The sequence below is a fragment of the Falco biarmicus genome, chromosome 4 (genome assembly GCF_023638135.1).
Source record: "Falco biarmicus isolate bFalBia1 chromosome 4, bFalBia1.pri, whole genome shotgun sequence".
In the NCBI taxonomy this organism is placed as follows: Eukaryota; Metazoa; Chordata; class Aves; order Falconiformes; family Falconidae; genus Falco; species Falco biarmicus.
Genome location: NC_079291.1, coordinates 85,003,925 through 85,015,438, shown reverse-complemented (window position 1 = coordinate 85,015,438; position 11,514 = coordinate 85,003,925). Strand labels below are relative to the sequence as shown.

Below are 11,514 nucleotides of genomic sequence, written 5' to 3'. Positions count from 1 at the left end.
TTAACCTATAACTCCTTGGGGCGTCCCGCTGCCGCCCAATCGAATGCAAGGAGGCGGGTCACGCTTGGCAAAACAAGTTGCGGTTGGTGCGTGTGGCTGCCCGTCAGGGCGGCGTGGGGGAGGGGGGGGGCGGCCGCCGGGCCGCTGTTTGTTGTCATCCCAAGATGGAGTTTCTGCTGGGGAACCCGTTCAGCACCCCGGTGGGGCAGAGCCTCGGTAAGGAGGCCCAGCGGGTGTAGGGGGCTCCGGGTGGGCTGGAGAGCTAGCGGGGCTTCTGGAGGGAGCGGGGGCCTCCAGGCACGGGGGGCTTGGGAGACAGGGGAGTGCTCTGGGGGTCGGTGAGATACAGCGGGGGCTCTGTGAGGGCCCGCGGGGGGCTCTGGAGCCGGTGGGAGGGGGCATAGTGGAGGCCCTTGGGGGCTGTGAGGATCTCTGGAGGTTCGTGGGGGGCTCTGGAGGTGGTGAGGCATCTGTGGGGGGCTCTGGAGGTGAAGGAGGGCCTCTGGAGGTAGCAGGGATTTCAGGGTTGGTGGGGGGTCTGGGGTGGTGGTGGTATTTCAGAGTTTGGGGGTGCTGTAGCCTTAGTGGGGTCTCGGGGGGTTAGCGTGGGTCGTGGTGGTCTCTGTGGGGACAGTGGTGGCTTTGGGCAAGCTGTTTGCCATGAGGAGGGGGCAACTCCAAGATGGTTGACGGATGAAGGAAAGTTGTTGTATCTCCCAGCTCCTTTTCCCACGTGTGAGCGGCCTGTTAACAGGGCAACCCTGTCGTCCAGCCACCTTTTTCCCGAAGTGCTGAACCCCCCAGGGCCTGTGCGTATGCAGGGAGGGTGACGTGGTGTAGAGATACACGTATGTGCTCAGTCTTTAGCCCAGAGCTTGAATTGTGGTTTTGCTAATGTTTTGGTGACATTAGGCAGGTTATTTTGAGCGCACTTTCATTGCGTGGCTAGCCAAGGCCTTCCTGGGTTGCTGTGTCTACTCCCTCATTCCTGCAGGTGTGTTCTCTCTTAATTGTGGCAAGTGTGATTTCAGCCTGGGTTGCCGTGGCCAGGGTCATGGGAGAAAGCCCGAGTGCCATTTCTGCAGAGTTTGGTAACTTGCCCACAGTTGGGTGGGCTGGTATTGCCTCCTGCTTGCTTCTCTTAAGCCCTGAAGGAGATACAAGATCTCCCCCATTGCGGTGGGGAAGAACAGAGTGGCTCAGGCTCCTGCAGTTTGGGGGCTGTGGCCTGTGGTCCCAGAAGCCAAGTTGATGTTCAGTTGAATGCACTTAGGCTAGCATCCCTTTCCAGTGAAACCGTGCTCTTAGTTTTGTTGACTTGTTTCATAAATGGCAGTAATTCTAATGCTATTTTTAGGGTTTATGTATAGTATAACGTATAGCTATGTATAGTCTCGTCTATAGCTATTCTACATTAATTTATGGAATGACAAAAGACTTGTGTCTTCGGAAATTAAAGTGGAAAAAATTTTGCAGAGTACCTGGTCATGGCCTCAAACTGCAGAATTTCTTTTATAGTTGTATCCTCACCCACACGTGCAGAGGTAAAAGGCCCTTAAATGGGTAAGTCTCATACTGTGCTTTGAAGATGGCTGGACTCTTGCTTTGTCAGACTATATGGAGCATATGTATAGCTTGCTGTTTTTCTTTAGCCATCTGGGGTGTTTATTTCTTCTGCTCAGGGAGAGAAGTGTCGAGAGTTGGAGGATAATAACGAGAACAGTGAAAGCTAAACATGATTTTAAAGTGAATTTGCTTTGTTGTGTTTGGCCATCTGACCACATCTGCCAGGACAGCTGGCTGCTTTGCTGCTTGGACAAGCCTTCTACAAATGAGCACTGTTAAGGGAAGGCAATAATTTCTCATCTATTTACTGTCACTTTCTGTTAGCATCAGTACATGGTTTAAAGGGGCTTCCTTAAGAACGTAAGAATTGTTGCAGGGGTTAGCAGTAAAATCTGCTTTTCTACCCTTCTGCCTTTCTAGCTCAGGAGTGCAAAGATTTTCACAGCTTTACATCCCCTTGCTCTCTTTGAATGAGCAGTTGCTGCCAACTTAGAGGCTTTGAACACAAAGCTCTGAAGGAGCTGCTTTCATCAGATAAGGTTAGGTGTATGTGAGGGGCTTATAATGCAACTTCCCTTCATGCACAGTTCAGCTGCAGTTTAAGAATGTTTTTTTATTCCCAGGGCAAAGAGATAGCTGCAGATTTTATTTTGGAAGAATTTTTTTTTTCTGCTTCTCATATCACTGCCAGTTACCTCTTTCTAACAGTAAAACAAAAGCATGCCTTGTTCTCAGACGGTGTTATTTGCCCAGTGTTTCCACAGTTGGTTTTTTTTTCCATGAGCTTGTAGAATAAAATTCTCACTTATGTTTATCTTCATTCTTTAAAAGGAACTGAATAATTTTGTATTTCTGCGTAAACATATTGTGTTGAACACAGTTGTGATGTTTTCAAGCAAGGCCTAACACTCACCATAAGGGAGAAGTGCAGAAAATTATGTAGGTCCATCAGCACACCAAGAATGCATGTTCACTGCCAGGAAGTAGCAGTGGTTCACATGAAGATTTAATTAGGGCTAGACAATGTCTTCAGATAAATGCCAGGTCTGAAAGAACAAAGATATCAGAGAAGGTTTGGGGAGAGCTCAGAGAGGTAATACAAGGGATTTTCTCTTTTCTCCTCTTTATCTGGATAATGTCTGAAGCTAGACAGGCTTTTTATGTTAACTCTTTTGCTTAACGTGGGAAAGTAATGCTAGGATGAGCTCAGAGGATTTGTAATGGAGATGGATAGAGTCTCCTGCATCTAAAGTGCCAGTTTAAATGGCAGCCAGGTTCCTCACTGTTGAAAGCTACCTGTTTTTTGGACTGGCTTACACGGTAGCCTATAGTTAGTTTCCAGTGGTGGCATAAGAGAAACTGTATAAGCCATCACCATGACTACTAATTACATACCTCACTTAATTTTTCTTTAATGCTTTGATTGACCTGTGGACGGTGAACTGTCCTTGTGTCTCTAGCAAGTCCCTCTCCTGAGCAGAGCGGGTAGTTTTTGACAAGGCTGTTGTGTGGAAGGCAGTCAGCTGCTGCAGTGTGCCTATGACTCCTGAACTTTTTATTCATTCCGTATTGCTTTTTACCTGGAGGTTGCAGTGAAGGGAGGTAATAGCACCATTTTACATATAAACTAAATAAAATCTCACCCAGGATTTTGTGGCAGAATCCAATACTTCCCAAAGGCTTTGTGAGCAAATGGTGCTTTTCAGCATCCCATGGGACTTGGAAGAAGCCTTCACAGTGCCTTCAGCCCTTCACAATGTCGCTTTTGTTGGTGGTCAGCGCTTCCTAGCAGGCGTCCTTGGGAAGATCCCTAGGCAAAGGTTTGTGTGTTGCGGCTGGTGTGCTTCTGGTGTTTTTAACTGGTGCTGCCTGCTCAGCACCCTGCAAATTCAGCAGCTGTCAGCAACACTGGATGAGGAGCCCAGTGAGGCCACTGGAGCTTTCAGTGCTGGCTTGTGCTGCGTGGCTCTGGCCAGCTGAGGGTCATGCCACCAGCCCTGGAGAAGGTCTTTGTGAAAGCTGGCAAGAGTCTAGAGGGTGGAACTGGGTGCCACAGGTTTCAGAGGCTGCCAAGTATGTCGGGGCTGGCAGGAGCCTTTGTGGCATTGGGTGTTGGTCTGGTTCTTACAATTGAACTGTCTAGTTTTTCCAGTTAATACTGTATATATGATAGAACAGATCCTTAGGGGACTGTTTTGAAGAATACTCCTGACCAGTGAGGAGGAAAAATACAGGAAGATGTGTAGTAAAATGGTGGAGGCAGACTGGTTGCTGTCTGGAGAGGGGCTGGCCTGCGGAAAAAGCCGCAATTCACAGTAGTGGGAATTTGCCTTGAGATTCAACATCCTGCCATAAATTGCATTTTTATCTTTCTTTGTTCAAGGGAGCCATCTTTAAAGTGTCACCACTCTAGTCAAGGTTATTAGAACAAATACCCTTACTGTAGGTTAGTGAAAACATCTTGGATGATTAAAGCTGATTGAATTACAAGAATGTGGAGTACTGGTGACTTTTTTTGCTCTTTCTGCTTATTTGATATAGGCCATATGGCTTACACAGGAAAACCAGTTACATTTTGTAGTGGTTTTGTTTGGGATTTTTGTTACTCTGGAGATTTTGCAAAGGCTTTCAGGAGAGTGTGTGTGTGTTTGAATCCAATGCTGCTGACACCACCGCCACCCCCAAGCTCCCTCAGGTGTGAAAGGCTGGGTCAGGGCAGTGATGTGTGAAATGGGCTCCTCCTGGGGTGGTGATGGGAGCATCGAGGTCCATTTTGGTAAGGGCTATGGTCAGAGCCTAAGTGTGTTGAGGTCATCCTTTCTTGCTGCAGCCTGAAGTTTGCTTGGCTTGGAGTCAAAGACCTCGGGGGAGTGAGGTCCAGAATGCACAGAGACCTGCAAGTTAATTTTTAACAATATAGTAGAAATCAAGGTGTCCTGCATAACTGGAGGTGGGGGTGTTGATCAGGTGATGCTGGTTTATGTCCCTGGTCCCTGTTGATGAAGGAAGGTTTGAATGAGGGGTGCCGGTCTGGGCACTGGCTGCGAAGTCTGGTTTTGGAGGAGGAACAGTAGGATGATTTAATACAGAGTATTCTTTAAGGAGACTACAAAAACAAGGTTTCAGCAAAAGATATGGAGGCACTTTATTGAAGCAACAGTGAGGCAGACAGCTTTTCAATTGATTTTATCAAAGCACTCGCAGTTTCCATTCAAGGCTGTTAAATTGATAATAAATATGGTGGACAGAGTCTGTTTCCAGAGCTGCTGTTTGTTCCTCCCTCTCCCCCCCCCCCCCCCCCCCCTTTCTTTTTCTTTTTTTTTTTTTAAGTAACAAAGTGCCTCAGCTTCGGGGTGTATAAACACCTCTTTATTTTCTTTCCACAAGAAGCACTTAATAACATTCTTCAGGTTTCTTATATCTTAAGATTTTTGAGTCTCTGAATAAAAATGGTTCCTAAATAGATGAGTTGATGGCCCTACACAGGAATAGAAGTACATTACAGTGAGCAGTCCATGGTAATCCTGCAGGATGAATTAACCCAGGCTTTCTTGTTCACATACACAATTTGCCTAAGTTCCCTTCAGAATAAACTTACTACTTTGCTGTGCTCTAATTCAAACATTTTTTTAACGACAAACCTTTTCCCAAAACCAGAAGTCAGTGTTCAAAGCGCACACTGTAATCTTAGGATCTGCTACCAATAAAATTACATGTTTGCAGCATGCTGTTGTGGTCTGAATCATCTCTCTTTTCATTCATTGCATTCTAATGAAATAAAAAGTCCTTTGCATTTACCCATAACCACTGAAGTATTGTACCCTGTTCTAAGGGAAGTTTTTCCCAGTACAAGGTAACAGTAACTTTTCTTGCTATATCAGAAAGATTAATTTTGTATTTGCCTGCAGTGAAGAGGGCACAAGAAGTGCTTTCCTCAGAGTTTAAGTACTTTTATAGGTACTCCTGTAGCTGGTCAGTTAAAAATCCACCCTCCACTGTTCATATAGAATTGTGCTAGTCATGCAAAAGAGAGTCTGATAAAGTGCTTCTAGTTTTATAAGATTATTTGGATCTGCTTTCACTTCATGACAATGGATTATGTTGTAAGGAAAATCTCCATGAAGTATGAAAATGGGTATCTTTGCTTTTAAAGGAGCAAATAAATACTGAGTCGTGAATCTGGCAACTTGGAGAAACTACATATATGTGTGAAGCTGGATAATTAGTATAATACCGTTTAATACTAGGTTTCTAAGACTGGATTTATTTTACAGGCACAAAAGCAGATTGTAGTTCATGAAGGTATTATAGCATGTATTTTTGAGTAAGGCAGTTTTATCTCTTCCAACACAGTACGCTTAAATGTATACTCCATATGCTTCTAATATAAAACTATATGTGAGAGGTTGCAGTGTGAGGACAGCTCGTTCCCAGTTTCAAACTGCTCTGTTCATGTACTCAGCAGATTTTTTTTTTTAAACTGAGTGTTTAAAATTTGCTTGACTAAAAACAGTTAGAAAATCCTCACAGACCCTTCCAACTAATTTTGTTTCATCCAAAACCATTTTCACCAAAAAAAAGTATTGTGTGTTTTCCTTAGTTGAATTAAGAACAGTTTTAAATTAGACTTCCCTTTGATTTTGTAAACTATGTTGCGTTTTTAATTAAGTATTCTTTGAAGGTGATCAAGGCGTTGGGTAGTATCCTTGGTGATAATGGTCGGTGGAGGAACAACCAGCCATTTTTGCAGAAGTTTTGGTGAGATGATCCTTCATGGGGAAGGATGCTGCATAGTACTGCAGGGCTGGTGCTTTTCTCTGGGTAAATAATTTGTGTTTTGGTTTCAAAATCTGTGCAAAGTATAGGCAATGGAAAACACAAGTGTTTGGAGAACACAGGGAAGAAAGAAGTCGTGTAGGAGCCCTGAGAAGTTAGGAAGTGACCTAGAAGGCCAGCCTGTCCATGAGTCTCCACAGATCATCCAGAACTAGGGGAATTACTAGTTTTCTATGTAAAAACACTCGTTGCAGATATAAAAATCCTATCTAGGATAGGTAGGCCTCATTTTCTCTATTTGCTTAGTCATTCTGCTGATGGTTCTCCACAATTGTTTTGCTCATTTGTTTCAGTTATTGTCAATGGGAAAAGGCTCTTCTAAAATTGATGATTCTTGAGCACAAACGACACTGATCTAAAGGCTTTGCTAAAAACTGGTCTCTCTTCCCTTAGGAGGAGGTCCATCGCTACAGGTAAACATGTCTTCACATAACTCGTTAAGCCAGGTCTGCCAATATGTGGGTACTCTTCCTGTTGCTCAAGAAGGGGAAAAACAAATAAATTCAGCCTGGCTGTTATTGGCAGCAGTGTCTTTAGATTTAAATATACACTCTATGATTGTTCTGTACCTGCCAGAATTAGAAGGTAGGTCCCACAATGTAGTAGTAATTTCAAAATCAAGGATTAAGGAAGGAAAAAAAGTCCCATGTATGTATATACCCTGTCAGTGTTTGGGCAATTCCTGGCATGGCTATATTTAGATGTTTACCTGTGCTTCTGTATCTCTCAGTTCACCTAAACCCTTTGGCAGCTCAGTGTTTGCACTGTAGTCTCAGAGAGCATCAGGAGACTCAGAAATGAGAAGATATTCAGAAGAAACCTGTTGAATAATTTGATTAGTTCATAAGCCTGCTTATTCTTTGAAAGTAAGCCAGTCTGTTCCCCAGCTGGTCCTCAAAAGCTGCCTGGGTTAGATTACTTTGGGAAGAAATTCTTTGTTCAAATTCAGATCAAAGGAAATGTACATAAAGTGAAGGCACAGATTGGTGTTATAAACTGTGTTTGAACCCCAAGAACTTTGGAGAACATTGCTTTCTTAAGGCAAGACTTTGTTGCATCCCAAATGCAGTCAGGAATGTTGAGGATATTGTGAACTTGGACATGTTGCATCCTCTGTACTTCTTGGCTACATCTATTGCAAGAAGTGTGACCAGCTTTGTATTTGACCCAGATAACAAAACCCTCACATTTCTTGCATAGCTGAGTAAAACCAGAAAGTCTCATATTTCCTGATTATTATTATTTTCTTTAATAGTTTTGTCTTAATTATTGCTTTCCGCATGCATTTTCCTTGCGGAAGGAAAAGGGCATCCTTCCTTGCCTATACACACAAAAAGCTACCTTGAGCAGATTAAACAAATTGCAAGCTTCAGCAGCTTTGCCAGCAAATTTTAGGTCTCTGTGCTGTACTAGGCCCATAGACTAGCAGTATTTCATAGGTTCCAATCACTTTGTCTTTTGAGACCAGCAAATACGTCTGTATGTTTTAATAGAGGCATTTTGCTTAAGCTGTGATGACCAAATACTGAAATACAGATTATTTTTTTTCTAGACATCTGCAAGGCTTTAATAAATAATTCTGTTCAAAAAGTCAAGCCTGAAGTAAGTTTTTGACTGAGGTGATCCAGAGACGAGATACTACATTATGGCACTTACTTCTAAAACGTCTTTCATTGCAGTTGGTGCAATGGACATCTGTTGGGCTCAGTACAAACGGTTTTCCTTTTTTTATGTTAAACTGTCAAGGATCAAGGGTGTTCACCAAAAACCGCTCTGATCGATTAACAGTGTTAAGGAATATAACTAGTTAGTTAGTCCCTAATTTAAGATTAGGAGGGAGAATATGCAAACTTTATTGGAATATTTCATCTGGAGCGAGTCTTGAAATTGGTCTCTGCATTGTCACCAGTTATTACCCAAATGTTGTCCAGTGTTTTTCTGAGCAGTTGTTGTGGTGTATAGGTATGATAATGAGATGATTGACAGTGAAAGGTAGGGGTTAAACAGGGTACAGCATATATTTGGGTTTGGGGTACCCTTATCTCATGTTTAAGCTGTTGTAGTAAATAGCTTGTTTTTTCATTATCTTTGAGCTGCCCTTTCTCTACTGAGTTTTGGTTCTTCTAATTAGAAGGGTATTTTAGTGAAAAGAGCGATCTCAGACCTTTGTGAAATTTTCTGCTAGTGCAAATAATGGTAAATCTGAAATCACTTATTAGACCAGAAGTTGTTATGGCAACTATAAGATGGCTGGCTAATCAGAGAGTGAGATCAGTTTTTATTTACAAGTGTAATGAGCAATTAAGTTTGAGCAGCTGTCAGACTTGGAAAGTGATTAAAGTTCAGCAAACAACCCAAATGGGTCAGTGTTCAGTTCTGGTGGGTTTCTGACACCGCAGCTTGATCATGTGTGAGTTTTACCTACTATAATTAAAAATGCCTTTAAAATCCCCATCTATGCCAATAACTTGGCATAGTCAGTCAGTAATGAAAAATCCCTCTTCCTATCAGGTTCCTTAAAGGGTATTGGGCTTGAGTCTTGCTGCAGATAATGAGGTATTTCATGTGTAGCATCCCCTAACACAAACCTTACTTTGCATGCCGACTTACAGAATCATCTCCAGGCTGTTGACGATCACCAGGAGAGAGCTGAAATAGTGCAGCCCTGCTCAGGCAAGCTTTACACCTCTAAAGGGCACTCTTTCATAAAAGGCATCATTATACTCCTGTTGGCTGCTTAGGAAGCTGCTGCTGGGCTCAGAGGAAGGACGTGCACAGTGTACATGAACATTAAATGCAATAGAAGTAGAAAAAGTCTAGATTCACCCAGAAATAGAAGGGAACGCCCAGGAGAGGCTAACCTCAGCTGGAGCTGGTGAAGTCAAGTCATTGAGCTGGCCACCAGTGAATGGGGCCAGGCTAGTGCTATTGCTGATTCTGCTTTCCCAAGCAGAAGCAGTGACGCTACCATATATTAGTGTCATGTTGCCAAAAAGGCTTCAGTACGTTTTGTGTTTGTTGTTTGTTATTTGGTATCCTGTGACGTCTCCTGTGTTGTTGATTAACAAGCTGTAAGCAGCAAAGACTGGAGAGCTGGTTCTCTGTAGATTCCATAAGATTGTATAAGCTCACACTAGGAAAATTACCTTCCCATCCATACTCTGCAGTTCTTGGAATGCGCTAGATCGGCCCCTTTCATTTGCTGGGATTTGCCTCCCTTCTACCTATGGTAAATAAGCCAAACTGTAAGCCATGCTCAGAATCTGTGTTCTAGTTGGAATTTTAACTGTCCAAGGACCAATATAGTTATTTTCCAAAAGTACGCTGCAATCCCCTGATACATTTATATTGTTTTTAATTTTACCACAGTAATAGTATCATGTAATGTAGGTGATTGCAGTGGAATGTGAAATTTATTGGTGCAGTTGCTGACCTGAAGAATGTACAAAGTCAGATGACCAGGTAACGCAAGTTGGTGAATGAGGAGGGTTTATGGGAAAATTAAAATGCCAGTCTCAGAAATAAACATTTGCATACTTGATCTAAGCTTCTAGTATTTACATTTTCTATTTATCAGTCTTTTTTGGGCTTATCTATGGCAGTGGCACGTGAGAAACAGGGCTGAAGAAATCAAGCAGAATTTTTAGTAGGGTTATGGGACACCAGGAAATCTGCACTTCTTAGCCCATACAAGACAGAATTGCACATGTGTCTTGTTATTATTGTTGCCTAATTTGCCCTCAGGTTTCCTGAGAAGATTGTTTGGAAGTGTTTAGCCACTAAGCTTTTGAAGGCATAGTAAGCTTGGCTTGTTGGAACGGGCAGCTGGCAGTAGAGTCCTTCAATGACAGCAGCGTTGGCAAAAGTAATTGCTGTTACCTAGTGGAACAGGAGCCAGCTCTCTCCTCTTCCCGTGGTGAAAACGCTTAGTGTTTTCCAGACACTGATCTTCAAGCCGTGGAGGTACTGGAGAACTTGAATGGGATCAGAGCTAGCTGCCTCTTGCGCAGGCCTGCTGTCATCTTGTAGAGCGGTGTGAGGGAAGGCTGCAAAATTGAAAAGCAAACTGAAGCATTTCACACTAGAAAACGTGAGCTGTCAGCCCTCAAAAGCTGCAGACTCCTCGCTGTCTAGTTCGCTGCTGCGTGTAGGATAATCGTGGTTTTCTAGAGGACACAGCTCTCGTCTTTGTAGTTGCAGATACATAGGAGAGCTGGGTGTGGGAACACGCGCAGGAAATAGCCTACTGCAAGTGTTGTTTCATTTCGTTTGTAACACGTTTTAATTATCATGTATGAACATTTACTTAAAAATCTGTTGTAGCCTGTTGCAGCTAAGGAGTAAACTTGTTCTTGTAACTGTAGGAATTAAAGATTTTTGCCTTCCCTGTGCCCCCCCCCAATGCAATTAGTCTTTTCAGTTTATTTTAAGCATGTGTGAATGTGGGCAATTGACTTTAGGAGTAACCTTTAAAAAAAAAAATAAAGCCCCACCAAACACCAAAACAAACAAAAACAACAAAAAAGCCTAAACTAATGTAGGAGCCTGATAGATCATCATTGCCTTATAGTTTGTTTGCAGCAAACACAGTGGTACAAGTGAGTGGATGGGAGGGGGAGTCTTAAATACATGGGGATGGATTTTTAGAGTTTGCAGCTGACTTGGATTAAAGATTCTTAGACCATTTCATCCATGAAAGGCAATTAGTTTTGTTTTATGAATATGAAAAGCACGTAGCTTGTAAGTACTGGAGTGAAGTCCCAAGTGAGTTATTAGAACTTGCTTTACTCATGTAGTACAAAATTAGCCATCAAGAGCTGATAGATTTCAAATATAGCTCACTGACACACTGATCATCCATAACTTTTCATAAAGGCAATTTTTCTGTCTCACCTGTAATTACTGGATGCCTTTGAAGTCCTGAATGGGGCAGCTAGATTGGGATGCCTTCTTGCTCTTGATGGTGCTTGCAACATCCTGTGCAGCTGGGATATCAAATTGTAATACCATTCTGCCTGTAGTTCTGGGTGGTAAAACTGCATCTGGATGCATAGAATATTCCTCTCTCTCTCTCCCCTACCTCCTAGTAGTATCTTACTGGTTATATACATT

The 11,514-nt window shown here is 42.9% G+C and overlaps 1 protein-coding gene across 4 annotated transcripts in view; it reads left to right on the top strand.

Annotated features, from left to right (window-relative positions):
• The first annotated feature begins 121 nt into the window (after positions 1 to 121).
• Positions 122 to 11,514, top strand: part of TOM1L2 (target of myb1 like 2 membrane trafficking protein) — a 58,878-nt gene continuing 47,485 nt past the window's right edge. For 3 of the 4 annotated variants that reach the window (XM_056335465.1, XM_056335464.1, XM_056335466.1), the window contains exon 1: positions 130 to 216. In XM_056335465.1, coding sequence (XP_056191440.1) covers positions 165 to 216 — 52 coding nt within the window. In that variant the 5' untranslated portion in view covers positions 130 to 164. Of the gene's footprint in view, positions 217 to 11,514 lie in introns of all 4 variants that reach the window. The other variant, XM_056335463.1, reaches the window with a different exon arrangement.